Source organism: Mirounga angustirostris, unplaced genomic scaffold (genome assembly GCF_029215605.1).
Source record: "Mirounga angustirostris isolate CCGP_5_RB_7025 unplaced genomic scaffold, mMirAng1.0.hap1 SCAF_2, whole genome shotgun sequence".
NCBI lineage: Eukaryota > Metazoa > Chordata > Mammalia > Carnivora > Phocidae > Mirounga > Mirounga angustirostris.
In genome coordinates this window covers 56,439,092-56,464,472 of record NW_026991710.1, presented here as the reverse complement: position 1 = coordinate 56,464,472, position 25,381 = coordinate 56,439,092, and the positions used below count along the sequence as shown (strand labels likewise).

General features: G+C 36.9%; 1 protein-coding gene across 5 annotated transcripts in view; it reads right to left on the bottom strand.

Moving 5' to 3' along the window:
- The window catches only part of MOB1B (MOB kinase activator 1B), a 65,321-nt gene that overhangs the window by 6,823 nt on the left and 33,117 nt on the right, over positions 1-25,381 (bottom strand). For 4 of the 5 annotated variants that reach the window (XM_064584556.1, XM_045881044.3, XM_064584557.1 and 1 more), the window contains 4 exons: positions 14,981-15,147; positions 10,372-10,465; positions 4,759-4,892; positions 2,041-2,204 (listed from right to left, as the gene is read on the bottom strand). In XM_064584556.1, the coding sequence (XP_064440626.1) occupies positions 2,041-2,204; positions 4,759-4,892; positions 10,372-10,465; positions 14,981-15,035 (447 nt within the window). In that variant the 5' untranslated portion in view covers positions 15,036-15,147. Of the gene's footprint in view, positions 1-2,040; positions 2,205-3,852; positions 4,044-4,758; positions 4,893-10,371; positions 10,466-14,980; positions 15,148-25,381 lie in introns of those variants that run through there. The other variant, XM_054508901.2, reaches the window with a different exon arrangement.

Below are 25,381 nucleotides of genomic sequence, written 5' to 3'. Positions count from 1 at the left end.
CCCCAGCTCCACCCTGCACTTCAAGGGGCCTCACTTGCAGGAGTGTGACACCTGGCTGATTTATATAGGCCATGGCCAGACACCTTCACAAACTGCTGCCATCTGACTACCCACTAGCCTAGATTTAGAGGTACATATATCAGAGATATGACTTTCCCTTGAAAGAATGGACCCAAGGATAAGACCCATGCAGACACTGGAAATACAACTGGGACGATGTGGAAAGGAAATGCTGAAGTGTGAGGTACCTAAGCACAAACCAGTGGAATCTGGGAGGTATGTTCTTTGTCCTGTGGGTCCCTTACACTGTAGGGAGTACAGCTAGAGAAGTGCCAGAATAGGGTTCTCTAAGTAGTGAGGCCAGGGCAGAGGCCCCTCTTGCTCAGTCAAGGGGTGACTGTATAATTAATGGACCTACCTTTAAGAAGGTCACAGTGTCTTAAGATATAAAAAGGCTCAGATGTGGTAATGCTGTATTTATCAATCCCCTACTATTTGCTAGGAGTTGAGAGATAACATTGTACTTTATGAGATCATACAGTGATGCATGGGTGGCTCAGCTGGTTGGGAGTCTGACTTCGGCTCAGGTCATGATCTCGGGGTCCTGGGATCAAGCCCCAAGATGAGACAGGATCCGCACTCAGTAGGGAGTCTGCCTCCCCTCTCCCTCTGCCTCTCCCCCTGCTCATGCTCTTTCTGTTTCTCAAATAAATAAATAAAATCTTAAAAAAAAAAAAAAAAAAGGTAAGATCATACAGTAAGATAAAACCCAATCCTAAATCACTAAAACCTGAACACTGGCAATCATGTTCTGCCTAAACCAAAGCACAGAAGCAAACTTTGAAATAACATTTTCTTTGTTTCTATGGGTGTCTGTAGGTGGGATACCATGGTGAAGTAACTGCTTGGAGCAACAGTTTTGGCAAGTTAAGATCTCCTAAAATGTGTTTATATAAGTGAAGTTAAGACACAAAATGTGTGTGTTCAGTATGAGAGGTAGGTATAGAGGGAAAATAGACACATTTTTCTTTAGTGGAGATGGGGTAAGGGGAGGGCATTTATAAGTATATGCCCACAGATATAAAAAAAATTACACAGATTCAAGATTTGGACTTCTGCCTATCATCTACCCTCTCAACCTCCGACAACAACAAAAAAGCTGGTCAGCTTAACCATTTCCACCTCTTTTTCACTCCTGCCTATTAGTGGTCTACATATTATAGCAGGATGAAAATATCCAACTTCTCTTAGTCTACACCTCTGAGAACTAAAGGGAGAAGGAAGAGGAGGTCAACCAGAGTCAGAAAAGACTAATGGACCTCTGGAATAGCAACACTCCTTGGGATCTTTTTTTCTTCTTTGGATATAATGAGTAGTACCTCACTTAAAAATTATTCAGAATATGGTTTTAAAAAGGAAGAAAAAAAGGTATTATATACAAAGTCCATTTCCAGGCCAGAATATGCTTTAAAAAAACAAATCTGGGCGCCTGGGTGGCTCAGTTGGTTAAGCGACTACCTTCGGCTCAGGTCATGATCCTGGAGTCCCGGGATCGAGTCCCACATCGGGCTCCCTGCTCAGCAGGGGGTCTGCTTCTCCCTCTGCCCTCTTCCCTCTTGTGCTGTCTCTCATTCTCTCTCTCTCAAATAAATAAATAAAATCTTAAAAAAAAAAAAAATCTAGGGTAGACAGGAATTAAGGGTTAAGACGATTAGGAGGAATGCTAATGTGCTAAAGGTACCAAGTTCATCTACAGGCCTGCCAAACTAGCCAGGTTCCTAACTCAGTCCCTCCATATGGCCTGCTAAATGAAGCAAATTCAAAGCAAGACCTCAAAGATCCATTTTAGACTTGCATGCCACCAATCTGGAGATGAATGGAATTCAGAAAAAGGCCTTATCATCATGGTAAGTATAAAAGAGGATAAAGACTAGACAGAGAAGGCAAATTTTATCCTAAAAGTATGGATGCAGGATTCACCTTGGAACTCAGCAGATAACTGGTTTTACTGAGCAAAAAAGGCCTCATAATTCAACTTACCTGGACAAAAAAAATAAAGTGCTTGAAAGATGTATTGAGATGCGCTTCCTCCTGAAGTTGGATCACAGGGTCGAAATGCTGGTGATAAATGTGAGCATAAACCCTAAAGAGGCGTTTGAGTATAGTTTTTGCCACAGACATGAAATTCTTCGGGAATGGGACACCTAATAAATAGATAAACAACGCCCTCTATTAAGAAGAGACAAGAACAAGGCAGTAGGAGTTTGTCAACAAACGGTAACATAAATTAACAAGACAAAGCTAAAAGGAAGTATTTGTGAATTACTAATAATACCCACTCTACTTTCTGGAAGTTCTCAACATATCATGAATGAAAATAAACTTTAAAACTTCCATGGAATTAGAACCAGACGTTAGCAAGCCCCTTAAGCCTTTTTACCTACCACTTTACTAAAATGAAATAAATGTATGCCTAAGATGGTAATGAAGCTAAAACTCACACTCATATCCTCAGATTTCTTAACATCAAGTCTCAGTATAAATATTTGCTGAACACAAACAATATTAACCATGCTCAGTGTTGCTTACAATGCCTGCAATACATTTTTATGTTTTCTCTATGGAAATTATTTCCTAACACTTCCAGGTCTACATTTATTCTGAAATTAGCTGCAGTCCCCCTCAATGAGGTTCACTGTTTTATGAGTAAGAGCACTTTTACAGAATTAAACAAATACAAGACTAGAAAAAATACAAAATTCCATGTCTTTTGTCAAACTGGCTAAATGACCCAGATTGGATTCAGTGTTATCACATTGCCTTATCACATTGCCTTCTGCTCATTTTAAAATATTATAGGTCACAGGGCACCTGGCTGGCTCAGTCAGTAGAGGGTTGGGGTTTTAAGTTCAAGCCCCATGCTGGGTGCAGAGATTACTTTAAAACAAAAGTCTTAAATATATATACACACACACACACACACACACACACACGTGTATATATATATATATTTAAATATTATATATTTATGTATATAGTATATTGTATATATATATACAGTGATCTATTTATACATAAATAGATCACAAAGAAACATAAGACAAACCAAAATGAAGGGACACTATATAAATTAGTATGCTTATACTCTTCAAAAAGATCAATGTCATGAAGGACCAAAAAAGAATGAAGTATACATATTCCATACTAAAGAAAGCTACAGAAACATGACAAGTGAATGAAAACAGAAGTCAAAGATTTTCTTTTACTATAAAGGATATTATTGGGAACATTTGAAAAATCTGAAGAAAATCTATAAATTAAATAGTATTGTATCATTGTTAAATTCCTGATTTTGATAGTTATACTGTGATTTTCTAAGAAAATGCACATTGAAGCAGATTTGGATAAAGGGGCATCATACATAAAACTTACTCTCAAGCAGTTCAGGAAAAAGAAAACATGAAGTTGGGGGGAGGAGAGAGAAGACAAATGTGGTAAAACGTTAGCCACTGAAAAATCTGGAAGAAGGAAAAAAATCTGGAAGAAGGGTATATAGGGATTCTTTGCATAATTCTTGCAAATTTTCTAAAAGCCTGAAATTCATTCAAAATAAAAGGTTATAAAATATAAAATATATGTGAAATTCAGTCATAATAAAAGGTTATTTAAAATATATATATAAAATATATTACAGGAGATAAAAGCTAAGGTGATAGCACTTAACCAAAATGATTATGATGGATATAAGTAATGCAGTCCTGAAAAACAGATCTTTTATTACAAAGGCTCCAAAGTAGTTAAAACATTCAATAAATGTGTTTAAAACAATCCATAATAACAGCAACTATTTACATTGCGGTCTCCTCCACCACATCATTCTTCCAAACTCTAAAAGCATACAATATAGTCAAAAAGTTGTCTGTTGATAGAAGAACAAATTCTTATTTTCTTCAGAAAACACAAGTTGTAAGAAGTTTGAGAGGGTAAAATCATATGAATTATCTTGATGTGAACAATTTCCACGTGAAAGAAAATATAATTTCCTTAAAAGCAAATATAAAAAAGCAAAAGTCACCAGTAGATAACAGGCTAACCCCGCAAATCTTGTTTTCTTCTCACCTAGCTTGATTTCACAGTCTGTAAGATTCACACTGTAGTCATAAATTCAAACTCCCTCTCTGCCACAAATACACTGTAAAACTAGAAATAAGGCATATAAACTCCTTCCCTAAACAAGAAATGGGTATGACTGTGGCAGATGATACTCTCTGCATACCCAGTATCTTTTTTCTATAACACAGGCTAAATTTTGTTACTATCCAAGATACACTAATCTTCTTGTTGTTTAAAATTACAGGGAGCTTTCACTTAATGTTCATGATAAACTCAGTGTGAAAAAGATAAAACACTTTTAAATGTATAAAATTAGAAATATTTTGATAGGTATGGCAGTTTAGTATGGTTCCTGGAATAGAGAGCCAATAAGCTCTAGAAACACATAAAATTAGATAAATCATAGGGGCGCCTGGGTGGCTCAGTCGTTAAGCGTCTGCCTTGGGCTCAGGTCATGATCCCAGGGTCCTGGGATCGAGTGCCACATCGGGCTCCCTGCTCAGCGAGAAGGCTGCTTCTCCCCTCCCTCTGCCCCTGCTTGTGCTCTCTCTCTCGCTGTGTCTCTGTCAAATAAATAAATAAAATCTTTAAAAAAAAAAAATTAGATAAATCATAACAGATTCCGATTATACAAAACAATTATACCAATTTTTGATGGAAATAATGTCTCATCATCCAACTGGTCCTGAACCCAAGTCATCAGGTAATCAATATACTTTGGTGCAGAGCACTTAATAGGCTTCTTTATGTTTGTTCCATCTGCCCAATGATACTCATATCTGTATTGGAAAGATAATAGACACAGAATATCAGTATATACCTATACAAAATGTGTATATTTTTATATTATATACGTGTGCATATTATGAATGTACACAGGACATGTTTTAAACAATCTGCTCCTCTAAATAAAGATATTTTGCATTTAGCATTTAAATTTAGAGCCTTTAAAGTGTTACTAGACTATTTTGCATTTATCATGATCCAAACTAAGCAGGTCCCATCAAACTCATTTTTTGTAAGCTTTTCTTTATATACAGCATTTATATTTTAGAATCATACATTGCCATAGTAGAAAACCTAGCTAGCTTTCCACTTCTCCACTTCTCTGATAACCACCTTTAATCTTTATGGTTGTTTTTCTTCTTTGAAAAACATTTCTCCTTATGCAATTCTTCTTATACAATTCTTTTAACTTGGGGCTTTAAATTTTGGGTTAAGGATAGAGAATGACATGGAAGCTCCAAAGTAACATGCACAAAGAAAATGAGTCAATATCTGAGTACATTTGGCTGAGGAGCTAAATATGCCTTTAAAGAAAAACAGCAACCCAAATAAAGATGCCTATAGGACCTGGGTATTAACAGAACACTATCCTTTGTTATAATCAACATTTAATGTGCACCTACCACGTGAGAAATACTGTTCTTGACCAAGGGACACTAACTTTCCATACTGTCAAGGAAAACAGACTAGTAGAGGAGATAGGCTTGTAAATGAGTAGGTAAAAACAGTTCGGTAAGAATGATAATAGAGTTACACACACACACACACACACAAACCACAACCTGATTTTTAAGATAAGGAATATGCACACAGCTGAAACTCCAAAGCATAAAATCTCTAAATTGAATTATCATTTTGTATTTTAGTTTCCAAGAAACAAGATTACTGCTACCCCTTAGCTTCTCTCTTTGAATCAATTTTGTTATTCTAACCTTGTTCCAGTTTGAACTGACAAAATGATAGGTCAGTGAGTCTACCAAAGAAGGTGAAAGAAAATACAATGGAAAAATACTACAGAGTATTTCAAATGATGAAAATGATCTTGAGATAGGTTAAATAAGGAAGCTTTCCATTTAATCATAACTACTTACACCTGAAAAATAAACCTCAACATGATACACGTGAAAAAACATTCTAACAGCATACCTTACTGCCAACCCTGGGCAACAGGGATGACTGCAAGTCTACTTTGAAGGTTTCCAGGAAGAGATTCCCCAACATTTGGTATTCTCTTCCACTGCTTAATCACTTTCACAGTCACGAGATTCTTTCTAATCTGAAACTAAAGTTCTAAGGAGGACTCAAGCCTGTTCTTATTTGATCCTCTTAGGAGACAGAGACCACGAATAGTAGAACTTTTAGCATCATTACTCTTCACTTAAAGACAGGAACTCATCCATGTTTTCTCCCACATGTTAAGAAACCTTAACATTTTTGCCTTTCCTCCCAATCATATTTTTCATTTTGTTAGTGATCAGGTGTATTCTTAAATGCAAAAATCAAAAGCAGACACAGTTGACCTAAAAATAATTTTCAATATTCTGAAGCTTTTTTTAAGCATACTAACTTTCAATATCCCAAAGCTTTTTGATATACTGCTTATACTTCTACAGTTTATGATTTTCTGACCCATTCTTCTTCTTTTGCCATGTTTATACCTAAGATGACTTCATCCTGTAACTCTATTTTGCCCACATTGATTTTTTATTCCACTTTTGGCAGACCATTCTCTTTGAAATTTATTTGTCATCATGGTATGAACTTATCAACTGCAAACTGTAGAATATTCATTTCTTGGTTAATAATAATAATAAATAATAACTGACAAAATCCTCTGAGGTAATCACTCAATAACACTTTGCAAGGGACCAGTACTAAGCTACTAATAAATGCCTCTCCTTGGTACAATCCCAAGCATCTTCTGCTAAAGATGGCAAAGCATGAGAACAACCGCATCTCCTCAGCACTAACAATGGACAAAACTTAAGACTCTCAAAATAAAAAGGAAGGGAGGGAAGTAAATGGAAGGAAAGGCAGAAGGAGGGGAGGGAAGAAGGGAAGGAAGGAGAAGGAAGGAAAAAGAAAAGGAAGATCATTTTTGTTTTTATAGTATCTTTATAGAGATCCTGTGCCTGTTACTTTCAAAGAAATACATACATTCTTTCTAACCAGCTTTTTAGAGAAGGTTTCTGTGGAGAAAGTGATCACAGCAGTATTCTAAGTGGCAGTAATTCTCCCTAGTTCAAAGGATATTGGTATAATATCAGAAAAACTCACAGTAAAATACTAGTCAATTTCAAGGGGAGAAATGACAAATTTGAGGTAAAGAAACCTTGCAGACACTAAGATGATAAAGTAATCAGGGTTAACATCACCAGTGATGGGATGGTTGACATTGTGTGCCCCCAATATGATCCACTGAGAAAAAAATGATCATTTCTATGGTGTCCAGCCAAGAATACATAGCCTGAATGTGGTCATAAGGAAATGTCAGACAGCCTGTGTCAGGCGACCCCAAGACCACCCCCAGGTTTGATGATTTGCTAAGAGGACTTACAGAACTCAGCACACAGTTGTACTCACAGCTATTATTTATTACAGTGAAAGAACACAAACCAAAATCAGCGAAAAAGAAAAAACATATTAAAATTCTAGATTCCCAGAAGGAAAGCATTAGCCATACCGTTTGTACACAGAGTTTAGGCACAGTGAGCCAGTCTTATCTTAAGTTAGGGAGGTGGAAACCCTTTTGAAATCCAAGTTCCCAAGGCACCTGGGTGGCTCAGTTGTTAAGCGTCTGCCTTTGGCTAAGGTCATGATCCCAGGGTCCTGGGATAGAGCCCCGCATGGGCTCCCTGCTCACAGGGGAGCCTGCTTCTCCCTCTCCTGCTCCTCCTGCTTGTGCTCTCTCTCTTGCTCACTGTCAAATAAATAAAGAAAACTTAAAAAGAAAAGAAAAAGAAATCCAACTTCCCAGTTGCTATCCATAGATCAACCTTGTAAATAGGCCTTTCAAGAGATAAGTCAGGCCTGCTATGTTAACTCTTTTCCATATAAAGGGCAATACCAGAAAAAGACTGAGGAATTATTCTAAATTGTAGGTACCTGAAGAGATAAGTCAAATAAATGCAATACATATTCCTAGATAGGATCCTGGATCCTGGACCAGAAAGGGAAAACTGAGATATTGTTGAAGCAGTCATGAAATGTGAATGGTGTCCATGGACTGGAAGAAGTGATCTGGAGGGTCTGTATGCTACGTAGAAGAGATGTAGAAGAGTGCCCTTGTTTTTGGAAAATACACAGCTGAATATGAGGAGGAAAAGAGGCATTAATGGCTACAACTTGCTCAAAAGGTTCAGAAAAAATTAATGTTAATGAGTATATACACAGAGTAGTGATGAAGCAAATGCAGTAAAATGTTAATAACTGGGGAATCTGTTGTGAAAGAAATATGGGAATTCCTTATGCTCTTCTGGCAACTTAAAATTACTGGAAGCTTCAAAGTTTGAAATAGTCTGAAAAGAAATTCTTTTCAAAAAAATTACCTTAAGAAATATTTAAGTCATATTCTTTTGAACATCTTTTCTGATGACAAGCTGTCAGTCCTCTTTAAAAGAAGTGGATTCCGAGAAACATCTAAACTCACTTGGAATTAATTTGAAGGATAAGGTAGACAACTCCAACTAGGTAATACTTTGCTCAATATGTGAATTTGGTCAAAAAATAAAGTATGATTATGAACTAATAACACTGCATCTCTTGGGTAGTTAGTAATCTGACTCTTTAAAAGTCACCAAAAATTGGGCGCCTGGGTGGCTCAGTCGTTAAGCGTCTGCCTTCGGCTCAGGTCATGATCCCGGAGTCCTGGGATCGAGCCCCGCATCAGGCTCCCTGCTCAGCGGGGAGTCTGCTTCTCCTTCTCCCTCTGTCTACCACTCTGCCTACTTGTGCTCCCTCTCTGTCAAATAAAAAATAATAATAAAATTAAAAAATTTTTAAAAAAAAGATTAAAAGTCACCAAAAATAGTCTACAATAAGTGATTAGCAATCTAAGGTCACAACTTGTAACATAATACTCCTAAACACTCGTAAGTTTGGGCAGTGTTGTTTTGTTTTGATATTTATACCTTATACATGATGGGAGTATAGGATACACTTTATAAAAAGTCAGCACTAAAAATTAAAACCTCTCTTTGTCTTGTAAGTATCAATTAATATTTCTTTTTTTTTTTTAAGATTTTATTTATTTATTTGACAGAGAAAGACACAGCGAAAGAGGGAACAGGGGGACTCCAGGATCATGACCCGAGCCGAAGGCAGTCACTTAACCAACTGAGCCACCCAGGCGCCCTCAATTAATATTTCTTATAATAATAAAATAATAATACAATGTAGAAAGTAAGAGTAGAGGCACTAGAATCAAAGAGACTTAGATTTCAATTCTGGTTCAGCCTGCTTCTAGATAATAGGACCATGGACATGTTACTTAACTTTTCTCAGACTCAATTTCTTTTCTTACCTCATAGGGTTGCTGTATGAAGTAAAAGATGAAATGTATGAAAGGCCTAACATTTTAGGTAGCACTAAATAAATGGTAGCAGTCATTATCAGCCACAGTAATAATTAAATAATTTCAAAAATTTATTGATCTAAGCAAACATTTACCAAGTGCTAACTAGGTGGCAGCCATTGTTCTTGCACCAAAAGGGATTTAAACAAAGAAGGAATCTAATAGGTTAAATAAGACATGTATAAAGAGTGTAAGTATAATATAACAAAGAAATGTAATCACAAAGACAAAAAAGTTAAATAGATCAGATCTAGTCTGAAAATATCAAAAGGTTTCATAAAGAAAGAAGCATTTGATGTGGACCTTGCAGATGGGTAAGATTTTTTGAACTATTACCAGGTAATGATTGGAGGGAGATGGGAAGAGAAGAAAAATATCCAAAAGAATAATGGAATGAGGGGCACCTGGGTAGCTCAGCTGTTAAGCGTCTGCCTTTGGCTCAGGTCGTGATCCCAGGGTCCTGGGATAGAGCCCCCTGCATCGGGCTCCCTGCTTAGTGGGAAGCTTGTTTCTCCCTCTCCCACTCCCCCCCACCCCCGCTTGTGTTCCCTCTCTTGCTGTGTCTCTCTCTATCAAATAAATATATAAAATCTTAAAAAAAAAAAAAAGAAGAATGGAATGAGCAAGTTTTCACAGTATAAGTAATGGAGGGAATAGTAAGGTGTTTCCAGTAATCTAGTTTGGATAGACCAGAGGAGATTCATAAGCAAAGAGAGGAAAGGAGGAAGGAGGATTATACAGGGAGAGCCATAAAGTTCAGGCTAAAAAATCTGGACTTAATATATCATTAGTGAACCACTGAAGGAGATGCTAAGTAGAGAAACTATATGGTCAGAAACTTTCTTCTTATCTAAGAACTTTTAAGTAAAAATGAGAATTGATCATAAACCATGTCTTACTTTGGGCCAGCTGACATCACTGGACAACTTTCCTCTGTACAGAAATCTGTGATTGTTCCATAAAGCATATTAATCTGATTGAAGAAATCCACAGCTGCAAAGCAAGTATCAGTTATAAGTAAAAAATTAAATTTTAATTTTACTCAAAGAGAATCCTAGATTTATCAGTGTTCTTTCCTCTACAAAGAAGAAGCAAAAAGCATACACAGAAATCACAACACGTGGCTACTCTGAAATTAGGGGCTTCTGTTTATTAAGTAAGTTCATCCTTAGGTGGGTGAAAAAAAACAACCACAGAGTGGGCAAAATTCTTTGCAACACACAGAGCCAACAAAAATTTGGGGGTGCATCCAACTCCTGATTTTAGCCCAGGTCATGATCTCAGGGTCCTGGGATCCAGCCCCATGTAGGCTCATCCGGCTCCAGCTTAAGATTCTCTTTCCCTCTCCCTCAGCCTCTCCCACCACTTCCATCACCTCCCCACACCCACTTGCACTCTCTCTTAAAGAAGAAAAACATACTGTATTCAGAATATATAAAGAACTCCTATGGATTAAAAAGAAAAAGACAACATAGTAGAAAAATGTGAGACAGTTTTGAATCAGCACTTAACAAAAGGAAGTTTCCAAATGGTCGAAAAGCACAAGAAATTGGCAATCATGGAAGTGCAAATTTAAATGATAGTGGGATGCCATTCCATAGCTATCAAAAAAGCTATAATGTATCTGAAAATGCAAAGAACTAAGAATATCCAACATATTCTTGAACAAGATGAACGTCAAAATTTATGAAGCACAACGAATAAAACCAATGGACCAATGGAACAGAATGGAGACCAGACACAGGTAAGTACAGAAGAAACAGCAAGCACAGAAGCATATTAGTTTCAGGTGTAAAATATAGTGATTCAACAATTCTATACATTATTCAGTGCTCATCATGTTGTGTACTCTGAATCCTCTTCATTTATTTCACCCATTCCCCAACCTATCTCCACAAATAAATTTTTTTTTTTAAAGATTTTATTTATTTGAGAGAGAGAGAATGAAAGACAGAGAGCATGAGAGGGAGGAGGGTTAGAGGGAGAAGCAGACTCCCCGCTGAGCAGGGAGCCCGATGCGGGACTCGATCACGGGACTCCAGGATCATGACCTGAGCCGAAGGCAGTCGCTTAACCAACTGAGCCACCCAGGCGCCCCTCCACAAATAAATTTCTTAAGAAGAGCACAAAAAGGACTAATAATATAGTTTTCTATGTTTCACTGGATTTATTCCTAGGTTTTTTATATTTCTGATGCTATTTCTAATTTTTATATTGACTCCAGTAATAATCTTATTAAATTTATCTATTGGTAATAATAATCTTGGTGTAGTAATAACAATCCTAATATTCTGGTTTTTCAACATTCATTCATATTGACTACGAATGAATATGCTTTCTTCCAAGAGAAATTAAGAAAACAATCCCACTGGGGTACCTGGGTGGCTCAGTCAGTTAAGCATCTGACCTCAGCTCAGGTCATGATCTCGGGGTTGTGAGATCAAGCCCCATGTTGGGCTCCGACCTGGGTGTGGAGCCTACTTAAGATTCTCTCTCGTCCTTGCAATGCCTGGGTGGCTCAGTCGGTTAAGCGTCTGCCTTCGGCTCAAGTCATGATCTCGGGGTCAAATCAAACCCCATGTTGGGCTCCCTGCTCAGTGCGGAGCCTGCTTCTCCCTTTCCCACTGCCCCTCCCTACCACTCATGCTCTCTGTCTCTCTCACACACACTCTCTCTCTCAAATAAATAAATAAAACCTTAAAAAAAAGATTCTCATCTTCTCCCTCTGCCTCGCCCCCTCACACACTCTTAAAAAAAAAAAAAACAATCCCATGTACAAATGCACCCATAATAGTAAGATACCTACTAAATCGAACCAAAGAGGTGAAAGACCTATACTCTGAAAACTATAAAACACTGATGAAAGAAATTAAAGATGACACAAAGAAATAGGAATGTCTTGGAAGGACATGGATTGGAAGAGCAAATGTTAAAATGTCTATACTACCCAAATCAATTTACAGATTTAATGTAATCTCTATCAAAATACCAACAGCATTTTCCACAGAACTAGAATAAACAATCCTAAAATTTGTATGGAACCACAAAAGATCCTGACTAGCCAAAGCAATCTTGAAAAAGGAAAGCAAAGCTGGAGGTATCACAATTCCAGATTTTAAGGTGTATTACAAAGCTGTAGTAATCAAAACAGTATGGTACTGGCACCAAAATAGACACATAGATCAATGGAGCAGAACAGAAAACCCAGACATAAACCCAGAATTATACGGTCAATTAATCTTTGACAAAGCAGGAAAAGAGTAATGCAATGGGAAAACTGTTCAGCTACATGTAAAAGAATGAAACTGTACCACTTTCTTACACCAAACACTAAAGAAACTCAAAATGGATTAAAGACCTAAATGTGAGACATGAAACCATAAAAACTCTAGAAGAGAGCACAGGCAATAATGTCTCTGACACAGAAGAGAGCCACATTTTTCTAAATATGTCTCCTGAGGCAATGGAAATAAAAGAAAAAATAAACTATTGGAACTACAAAATAAACAGCTTCTATACAGCAAAGAAAACAACCAACAAAATTAACAGGTAACCTACTGAATGGGAGAACATATTTGCAAATGGCCTATCTGATAAAGGGTTAATATCCAAAATATATAAAGAACTAAAAATCTCAACACCCAAAAAACAAATAATCCAATTAAAAATTCAGCAGGAGACATGAACACACATTTCTCCAAAGAAGACATACAGATGGCCAACAGACATATGAAAAGATGTTCATCATCACTTACCATCAGGGAAATGCAAATCAAAACTACAATAAGACATCACCTCACACCTGTCAGAATGGCAAAAATCAACAACACAAGAAACAGGTGTTGGAGAGGATGTGAAGAAAAGGAACCCTCAGGCAGTGCTGGTGGGAATGCAAACTGATGTAGCCACTGGAAGACAGTATAGAAGGTCCTCAAAAAACTAAAAATAGAATTACCATATGATCCAGTAATTCCACTACTGGTTATTTACCCAAAGAAAACAGAAACACTAAATTCGAAAAGATATATGCACCCCTATGTTTATTGCAGCATTATTTATAACAGCCAAAATATGGAAGCAAACCAAGTGTCCATTAACAGATGAATTGATAAAGATCTCTCTCTCTCTCTCTCTCTCTCTCACACACACACACACACACACACACAGAGGAATATTATTCAGCCACAAAAAGGAATGAAATCTTGCTACCTGCAACAACATGGATGGATCTAGAGAGTATAATGCTAAGTGAAATAAGCCAGTCAAAAACGACAAATACCATATGGTTTCACTCCTATATGGAATTTAAGAAATGAAACAAAGAAAAGAGACAAACCAAAAGTCAGACTCTTACCTATAGAGAACTAGTGGTAGCCAGAGGGGAGGCGGTGGGGGCTGGAGGGGAAATGGGTGAAACAGGTGAAGGGCATTAAGAGTACACTTATCTTGATGAGCACGAGTAATGTATAGAATTGGTGAAACACTATCATACACCTGAAACTAATATAACACTGTATATTAACTACGCTGGATTTAAAATTTTTTAAAAAGTCTACCCAAAAATAAAAAGAGTATCTCAAACATATTTTACTAACTTCATAAGATCATTATTGAATTGCCTTTTTAAAAAAGCATAATGTAAACAAATAACTGAGCATGCTACTGAAAGAGGCAATTTAGCATAGTGGCTAAAGTGTAGTCTCTACTTGTCATGATGAGCACTGGGTGATGCATGGAAGTCATGAATCACGATATCGTACACCTGAAACTAATACAATGCTGTACGTTAACTAACTGGAATTAAAATAAAAACTTAAAAAAAAAATGTGTAGTTTTGGGACGCCTGGGTGGCTCAGCTGTTAAGCATCTGCCTTCGGCTCAGGTCATGATCCCAGGGTCCTGGGATCAAGCCCCGCATTGGGCTCCCTGCTGGGCAGGAGGCCTGCTTCTCCCTCTCCCACTCCCCCTGCTTATGTTCCCTCTCTTCACTGTGTCTCTGTCAAATAAATAATATCCTTAAAAAAAAAAAAAGTGTAGTTTCTAAAATTCTAAAGCTCTATATCTGAGCCCAGTTTCTATCATCTGATAGTTGTATGACCTAGGCAAATTACTAATCTTTCTGTCTCACCTTCCTTATCTATATTAAACTGAAATAACAATAGAACCTACATCATTAGGCTATAAAGATGAAATAAAAAGAATCCATGTAGAAAGGGTAACTGAGGGCCAGACATAGAATTAATGTGCCATAAATATTAGTTATTATTACCATTTTTTCTACTGAAGATGGTAAATCTATGCTTTGTATTACATTATAACAGGAGATAAAAATTTCATAAAACTCCATACTCACAAATAAAGTAACATAAAGGCTAAAGTGGACTGAGGTATCACTATAACTGTAGCATTAGGTTGATAACTAGATCCTTGAACAAACAACATCCACTCACCTACAATGAGGCTACTAACCTAATTTAGAGTCTACCTAGAAACAGATAGGCTACTTACAGTTCACTGCAACCCATTCATTTAGATCTTCCCCCTCAGGAAGCATGACAGCCATCCGGAGATTGCCACTACCAAGTGTGGCTTCTGCATGCTTTAGGAGTTCATACTGGTGAGAACCCTCTGGGATGTTCTTCTTTGGTTTAAACGTTTTAGAGGACCGGCTACCACTACGAATAGAAAAGAAAAAAAGAACCTCAATATTTAAGGCATGACTTTCAACAGAATATTCTACATTGTACTACTGAATAAAATAACATTGAGGTGATCCTAAAATCCACAAATAGCCCTAAATTGTATTGGCTACATTAAATCCCAGCAAAATAATTGTTGTAGCTACTATGTTTGATACCCAAAACTCCTACAAACCTCTACATTCCCTACTGCAACTCCCTAGGAGAAAGATAATTTTTAGCTATAATTAATCCAGCTTTTCACAATAAATTAATGATTCAGGATTATAGGTTGTAGTCTACAAAAACAAAGTACTTGTTTCCAGTCATTTTATTCCTTTTCACCCCTATTAAGTCTCTCATTCTAATACAAATAATTTATTTCCTCCATTAAAGATACAGTTTTATGTCAATAAAACACAAAAATCCTAGAGTGAGAAAGAGAATCTACATGTTCTGCCCAATTATAGGAAGCATCAGCAATCTTAATCCAGAATTTCACATACGCAGATAAGTAGCTAGACATTAATATGGTTGACTTGCTCAAATTTCTGAATTCGTGTGGATACACACATGCATTTTTTAAATGGGTCAAATGAAACTAGTCTTAGAAATGGTTTTGAGTTTTTAAGAGATGGATTTTTCTGTTAATGCTATCAAATTCTTATCAAACTGTATTATATCCCAGTCACCCCTTCTCAATACTTCCCTTTTCTTCTCTTCATATAAAAAAGGAACAGTTAAGAATGAATTAGAGGAGGCTGGGTAAGTGGCAACTCTGTAAAGTTTAATGTTACTAAATCCATACCACAAAACATTCAGACATGTGAGCTTATAAATATGAAAGAGGAATTCCAAAAAGAATAAATGAACAATAGTTATACTTTCCAAGCTCTCCATAGCTTTTCACTCACTACCCCTTCTCCCAAGCTTAACCCCATGATCTCTCCTGTCTTCCCCAAGGTAAAGGGTAGTTCTTTGCTGCTTACATATTATAGTCACTTGATGTGCTTTCCAAAAAGTACTGAGGATCCTGAGATAAACTAAGAATCTACAAATCAACCCAAATATCCAATCAAATGACAAGTATTTTTCATTTCTAAGGCAAGGGCATTCTCCTTTAAACCGGTCTCTTCTCAGGTGTTCAACTGGACTAAATTGAGGTTCTTCAACTCTAACACTGCCCCCTCTCCCTGCCAGGTATCTCTACTTAACAGTCAAGGTATCTCTAAAAGCCCTGATCAGACATTACTCCTCTGCTTAAAACCACTCAGTGGTTTTCCACTGAGTTTACTCTCAAAGTAAATCCAAATGTCAAACATTAGACACAGGCAGGCCCTGGACCAACAGTAGAGTACAGAAACTTCTTCAGTTTAATCAGATAATGCATTAAACACCAAATTCTCTCCCAGCATCTCTAAAATACAAAAGCACAGAAAAGATCATTATGGCTACACTAAGCTTGAGACTTACTTCATTTTCCTGCTCTTCTCATCCTTTGTTTATCAAAATTTAGTGTGAGAAACAACAAAGACATTTCACTAATGTATGTGTGATTAATTACAAAAATAACTCTCCTGTGACTAATCTGGTGCATGTCTTCAGGCAGGGTGTAAATTAAGTACACTCCCTTTAATTAGCCACTCTTCAGATTAATACAGCAACTGAGGATGGGAAATGCTGTTCTGAAAAGGGCTGACAAAGTACATTACATGAGAGCTACAAGGACATCAGTTGTGCCTGCACTCAGAGGAAGGTCAGAGCCTCACCTGCCCCCTATTTATTGGTTCGTCTCCCCCTATTTATTGAATCACTGTGCCACAAAATTTTAGGCTTCCAAATGTTTTTTGATTGATCCTCCATCCAGAATTGGTCTTCCACAAAGCTAAGTAAATCTATCTCATAAGACTTTATTCTTGAGTAGAAAGAAAAAAAAAATCTGAGTTTGATTTTGTGAGGGCCAGCTATGTTTTCTCAGGCAAATACCCCAACTTTCTTGAGTCTATTCGTTTTTAAACAGTGAAAGCCTAATAAAAATAACAAAACATCACCACTACCTGTATGATAGATCTGCTGCAAAATGAGAAAATATATGTGAAAATGTTTTTAAAACCGTAAAATGCTGTGCACATAAAATGCTAGTTTTTTTCACTGTCCTTCCTGTTTCTGAACCAGAATGACAGAGTAACAAAGGAAATGGTAGAGCAATATCCAAAGCTGGATTCAACCACTATTCCCACCCTCTTCTCCTAAGATTTGATGGGGGGAAAATAGAACCTTACTTTGGAAACAAATGCTTTTACAAATCAAGTTTACAAAAGAAGTTTTAAAAATTTTGTTCTGTTTTTTCATGCTATTCCCATTAACAAGGTTCAGGTGATCTGACGCTAATTGTGGGGCTAGATTGGAAATCAAGAAACAAGGTTCTATTCCTCATTTTGCTATTCTTATGTTACTTAGGAACCACAAATTATCATCTGGGCTTCAATTTCTTTATTTTGTTTTTTGAAAGCCTGGAAAATAACTTTTTATAAAAGGTTGTAATTTAAGAGATGAGATAATGTTTATAAAATGATTTTAGTTCCTTGGAAACTGTTGATTCCTTTCTCCATTCCTCTTTTCCAAGTACTTTCAAACTTCCAAAATGTTCCCAAGTCCTTTAATTTTCTCTCTCTCTAACCTTTCTGCTTTATTCAGGCAGAATAACCTAACCATTTCAACCCTCTATATTTTCTAAATATTCTTTTTAAAAACCACATTCAGCTTTTTCAACCTAAAACTTCTACCAGTATCCACCCTACCCTGGAACGGGTGGTCAGTACTGCTCCCCTTTCTAAGTCAAAAGACCAACTGACAGAGTCCTCAAGTTCAAAAGCACAAATGTGAAAGCATATACACAAAAGTCCTCATCGTTGAGTACAAGCTCTCATAATAACAATGTATGGCCAAATGCATATATCTCATATGGCATTTTAAGACATTTGATGCAAATATTCAAAAACATTTTCAATAACACAAAGTATGCTGCCTTTCCACCCCACCCTCCTTAGAAGAAATCTGTGTATCAAAAGAATCTCAGAAGAAATATCTTGTATATCCTTCCAAAGAGTCTATGTCTAAACAAGGCCAAGAACACCTGGGCCTGTTTTTGTTTTTACACAATTGTTGCATGCTATACTAAATAATGTTTTTCAGTAAATATATCCAGGAGATGGTTGTATATTAAGATAGAAGTAGATCTAACTTATTCTTTTTAAGAGTGAATAGTACTTCCTTATATAAATGTATAATATGTCTTAGTCACTTAATGATAAACATTTAGGTTGTTTCCAGTCATTTGTTATTACAAACAACACTGAAGTAAGTATCCTCCTGCACATGCATATATGAAGGATAAATCACTAAAAATAAAACTGCTGTGCTAAAGGACATTCACATTTTTAAATTTTTTTTTTTTTTAAGATTTTATTTATTTGACAGAGAGAGATACAGCGAGAGAGGGAACACAAGCAGGGGGAGTGGGAGAGGGAGAAGCAGGCTTCCCGCGGAGCAGGGAGCCCAATGTGGGGCTCGATCCCAGGACCCTCGGATCATGACCTGAGCTGAAGGCAGATGCTTAACAACTGAGCCATCCAGGCGCCCCCACATTTTTAAATTTTATATAAGCCTATTTTTTCCCCAAATAAGCTGTACCCTTTTACAATCCCATTAACAATGTATGAAAATAGCTATGCATATTTTCAGTCTTAGACAAGGATTCTAACTGCTAATTATTCTTGTACAGCTCCTAACACAGTATCATAACTTTATGAGAATTTGGAGCTTTCTGATTAAAATGTGAATGATACATTACATATAAAGGAGTTGAATTGATAATTCATGGCATTACCCTGAGGTCTTTTCTTTCCAAATAAACAACCAGGATTCAGGATTGTTTGTCCTGGTCAGTCCTCTTATTCACATCAGAAGGCCAATCAATTTCTTTTCTTTTTTTTTCATATTCAAATTTTTTTATTATGTTATGTTAATCACCATACATTTTACATCATTAGTTTTTGATGTAGTGTTCCATGATTCATTGTTTGCATATAACACCCAGTGCTCCATTCAGTACATGCCCTCTTTAATACCCATCACCAGGCTAACCCATTCTCCCACCCCCCTCCCCTCTAGAACCCTCAGTTTGTTTCTCAGAGTTTCTCATGGTTCGTCTCCCCCTCCAATTCCACCCCCCGTCATTTTTCCCTTCCTGCTTTCTTCTTCTTTTTTTTAAACATACAATGTATTATTTGTTTCAGAGGTACAAGTCTGTGATTTAACAGTCTTACACAATTCACAGCGCTCACCATAGCACATACCCTCCCCAATGTATATCACCCAGCCACCCCATCCCTCCCACCCTCACCACTCCAGCAACCCTCAGTTTGTTTCCTGAGATCAAGAATTCCTCATATCAGTGAGTTCATATGATACATGTCTTTCTGACTGACTTATTTCACTCAGCATAATACCCTCCAGTTCCATCCACGTCGTTGCAAATGGCAAGATTTCATTCCTTTTGATGGCTGCATAATATTCCACTGAATATATATGCCACATCTTCTTTATCCATTCATCTGTCAATGGACTTCTTGGCTCTTTCCATAGTTTGGCTATTGTGGACACTGCTGCTATAAACATCGGGGTTGGCCTGACACAAGTCAGGCCAATCAATTTCTAAAGCAAGACAGGTTGGTTTTCCTAAGGGAAAACCCTAAACCCACCTCCCTTATACTTAGTCATCCAATTTGATCTACCTTTTCTAAGTTTCAACAGCATTATTTATTTCCCTCTTTGAGAACCTAAAGAATAGATTAGCTCCCACAGTGACACCTAGGTTAATTCCCATAAACCATTTCCTACCATCTCAACACTGTCACATCCATTATTACCCTTAATTTTAATCCTTTATTGTCCAATCCAACTATCAATGAAGTTGATATTTTCAAATTTGGACAGGAGAATCTTAAGGCTAAAGGAAATGAGGCAGGGGGGAGATACATAGAGAACTCAAAACAGGGCCACCAGCAAGGGTTAGAAGGTATCTGTATGTTTTATTGACACTGAAGAACATGACAGTTATCTTGAACAAGTTCTTAACATTACCAAGCCTCAGCTTCCTCATCTATAAAATGGGAATAATAATATCTACCTTACTACTGAACCCTGTGGTAAGAACTCCACTAATATTTGTTCTCTTTGCACCACCTCTAGGTACCAACCTGTTATTCACATCAGTAGCTCTTTCCATAGGTCTAAGTCCAATACTAAAGACCAAGTACCTGATAAACAGTTGTTAATTGATAGTTTCAATAAACTTCAGGTTAAGAACTCCTACACCAGAATAGTAATGATGAATGTATTATATAACATATATTATCTATTTCATATATTATACATATATGATATATTAACTAACATTTACTACAGGCTTTGTGCTCAGAAGTATTTTACATGTTAACATCTCATTTAATCCTTTTAACTCTATGATGTACAGGCTGTTATTTTATTTTATGGATAACAAAACTGAGGCTTAAAGAACTTACATAATTTGCTCAAGATTATAAGAGTGGTAGATAAATGAGCCAGAATTTAAATCTAGGATTTAAATCTTTAAAGCCCATTCTTTTACCCACTACCAAAGACTACATGATGCTTACCTTTATCTTCTATCCAATTATTTCTAACAATTTTCTTCCTAAATCACCATAGTTTAATCAAACCACTTATGAAAAAGCACAAGACTAATTCAAACTGAGAGAGTTATCAGGCACATTTTTAAAACAATCTTCAAACTACTTAATTCCATTTCTTCTCCTCATATCTCTTCTAATTTATATGAATATTTAGTACTACCATTAAGGAAAAATAAAATCCCGCCAGAGAGCAATTTCTCTCACAAAGGTGCCAAACATACTAATGCTTTCAGAAAGGCAGATATGTGCCAGCAAAAAAAGTTACAAATTACCAAAATCAAGTAGAACATGCTCTAAAAATAATAAAGCTAAAGGCTATAGGCTAAAAGCTATGAGTATCAAAAAGACCATCTTCATCCAAGAAAGTTAGCAATCTGAACAAATATACCTACTTACATTTCTGCCTAACCCTAACATTCTTTTCTTTTTAAAAAAGATTTATTTGAGAGAGAGAGAGAGCACACACACAAGCAGGGGAAGGGAGAGAAAGGGACAGAGGGAGAGAGAGAATCTCAAGCAGACTCCCCGCTGAGCATGGAGCCCAACACAGGGCTCCATCCCAGAACCCCCGAGATCATGACCTGAGCCAAAACCAAGAGTGGGGCTCTCAACCGACTGAGCCACCCAGGCGCCCCATGTCTAACATTCTTTTTAAGTCACTGTTATTAGTGGTACTACTGCTGCTATCATTAATGTTAGGAAAGTAAAAAGTCCTTAACATTGCTAGAAAGCAAGAAAGAAGGCTATCAGTAGACCAGAAATTGAGGAATTCTGGTAAGATTAAAAAGCTGATGAGAATACATCTGAAATTAGGAGGATATTATATGTCAATTATACTTCAATAAAAAAACACAGATTTAAAAAAATGTTGATGAGATACAGTGACAGAGAAAGTCTATCTTTAAAAAAAGAAAAAAAAGGATGCCTGGGTGGCTCAATCAGTTAAGCTTTTGCCTTCAGCTCAGGTCATGATCCCCAGAGTCTTGGGATCGAGTCTGCATCAGGCTCCTTGCTCCGCGGGGAGCCTGCTTCTCCCTCTGCCTGTGGTTCCCCCCTGCTTGTACTCTCACACTCGTGCTCTCTCTGACAAATAAATAAAAAAAATCTTAAAAAAGAAAATCTAAAAAACCTGGCCCAGGGCATGCCCACTGATACATGTTGTAACATGAGTAAATCTTGATAATACTATGCTGGTGAAAAGTACCCAGACACAAAATATGTAGTATCACATACTGTATGACTCCATTTATATGAAATGTCCAGAATAGGTAAATCCGTAGAGACAGAAAATAGGGACTGGAGAGGAAGAAATGGAAGAGTGACTACTAATGATACAAGGTTTCTTCTGGGGTGTGATGAAAATGTTCTGGAATTAGATAGCCAGGATGATTGCACAACTTTGTTAATACACTAAAATCCACTAAATTGTACATTTTAAAGGATGAGTTCTATGGTGTGTGAATTATAGTTCCATTTTTTACATTTTTCAAAGAATAATCTTTATTATTAAAAAATGCTTCTCACCACCTCAATAAATCAGTTTCTTTCATCCACTTATCCACCTTGCACTCTGTCTTCCAAATAACATACTCTGACCACCACCTATGTTCTAAGTAGCACTCTTCTAAGCACTGAGACACGGCACTGAACAAGACAAGATCCCTACTCTCATGGTGGGGATGGAAAGAAGAAAGATTCCAATATTTGTAGGTAGAACCAACAAGACTCACTATCGGATTTCAAGATTTGTGGAAAGTGGTGAAGAATCAAGGATACCTAGGTTTTTAGTCTCAAGTAGGTAGAAGATGGGCCATTTACTGAGATAGGTTTGAGGAGATGGGTTTTGGACATATTAATTTGAGGTATCTATCAGACATTCATATGGATATGTTAGGTAGGCAACTGTATTCACAAAACTCAGGCTCAGAGGAAAGATCAGACTAAAGGTAACAGATAATTTTGCTAATTTCACTGGTTAGCACAGTGCCAAAAGATGCACTAGTGTATTATTAAATGAGTATTTTATAAGCTATGAGAAGTCCTATAGTAGTAAAGAAAATTGTTTATGATTTAGTCCAGGGCTTCCCAAACATCTTTAGTCATGGAAACTTTTCTTCCATATTTTAACATCTTGCTAAAGTCTTTAACACATTATTAGGGAATATTTCACCAGTATATTAAACTGATAACTGGGCTGCCCCTCAGTGTAAAGCAGGTTCACAACATTTACAACTTTATAAAGTATAACTCAGTGACTTCATATAAGAACAGGTAGAGGGTTGGTCAATTCACTATTTAATGCCCCACAACATTTTACAATCTAATCCTTAGAAAATAATAAGGCACTTCACACACAAAGGCCAATTAGTTTCTACACCTGTGAAGTGATCTGAGGCATTATCTCAACTACAGGCGAAGACACTAAAGTTTAATCACTCATCTCCAACCACCCTCTGAGCTTTTGAGTCGTATATAGGCTGCAGTTTCCTTTGCCAGCACTAAGTTCATTATTCCAGTCAGTAAATAGGTACTGAAACCGCAAGAGATTTTAGGAAGTGCCCAGAGTCAAATATCTGGGTGATTTCCATGCAACAGCAGTGACTCCATTTTCAGAATCCTATACAATTTGCTGCACTATTAAAAGGAAGAAACTGAAATTTGCTTGTGCAGAGCTCAGAATGAACATCAATCTAGCAACTGAGTTGGCAATAATTCCAAATATACTGGTATTTCAACTAAGACACATCTAGGGAGCTTAAACATCACTTCTTTTATAAAATTTTTTCCTAACCCCCCCAGGAAAAACTGTCTATTCTCTCTCGTGTTTCACTGTAGCTTAAAGTACCTGTAATACCTTATGTGTGTATTTTTGTGTTTGTTCTTTTTTAGATAGTACACTGGAGATTAGTATCACCAATTATGTAGGACTATTATGATAATATATTTAAAGCAACTTAGTTTTAAGGTAGCTGTCACACAGCATATGCGCAGTATAGGAACTGACAGCTTTAAAATGTTCAGGGAATGAATGACTATATGTATATGCACATTTACATGCATGTATACACATATGTATATGAATATGTATAAATAAAACACCAATCCTCATTTTATCCCTGTCTTAGTCTGTTCAGGCTGCTGTACCAAAATATCACAGACTGAGTGGCTAATAAACAATACAAGTTTAGTTCTCACAGTTTTAGGGGCTGAAAGTTCAAGAACAGGGAGCCAACATTGTCAGGTACTGGTGAAGGCCCTCTTCTGGGGTTGCTGCCTGCCCACTTCTCTCTGCATCTTCATATGGTGGAAGGGGCCAGGGATCTCTGTGGGTTGTTTTGTTTTTTTGTGGTTTTTTGTTTGTTTGTTTGAATAAGGGCACTAACCCCAGTCATGAGGCCTCACCTCCTAATACCATCACATTGGGCATTAGGAGTTCAACATATAAATTTGGGGATATACATTCAGACCATAGCAATTCTACTGCCACACTTACACTAATCCATAAAGGGTTAAATCATTCCCTCTCTTGCTTATTTGTTTGCATTTCACACTAGAATGTGAATTAGTCAGGAATATAGATCATGTCTCAGTCACCCTTGAATCCCTAGTACCTAACACAGAACCTGGGATGTAACAGATACCTAATAAATGTTTATTTAACTTTAAATAATGATGTTGAAAGGGGAGAAAAAAACTGTTCTTATTGCAAGGAGCAGTTGGTCCCAATATTAAAGAAAAAAAAACTGATCCACTGTCTTTATTTGGCACAACAAATCTAAAAGATTTTAACTGCAACAAAAAAAGTAGCAGATGGATCGGGGTTAGTTCCTAATCCTGATACCAAAATTTCATTTTCAATCTTGGGCCCTTTGTAGTCCTGCCCTACTTAAACCTTGGTTTAAAAACTGGTCAATCAAAGCAAGACATCTCAGCAATTTTAAACAAGCTTACTCCTCCCACTGAGGGGGAGGGAAGGGAAGAATTAGTTTTTATACTTTTTTTATTATTAAACTATAACTGACATACAATGTTATATTAGTTTCAGGTGTACAACATATGGATTCAACAATTATCTATATGTTACTCAATGCTCACAATAAGTGTAGTCACCATCTTTCACCATATGTTATTACAAAATTATTGACTATATTCTCTACACTGTACTTTTTTTTTTAAGATTTTATTTATTTGACAGGGAGAGAGGGAACACAAGCAGGGGGCAGCGGGAGAGGGAAAAGCAGGCCCCCTGCCGAGCAGGGAGCCCGATGAGGGGCTCGACCCCAGGACCCTGGGATCATGACCTGAGCTGAAGGCAGAAGCCCAATGACTGAGCCACCCAGGAGCCCCTACACCATACTTTTCATCTCTGTGATGTATTCATATATATGTGTGTATATATATATCTTTTTTTAATAACTGAACAGGTTGCCATATCCTCCCATAGTTTAAAGTAATTTAATCATACTTTAAAAGCTAATAAGCACTTCCCTTGTAAT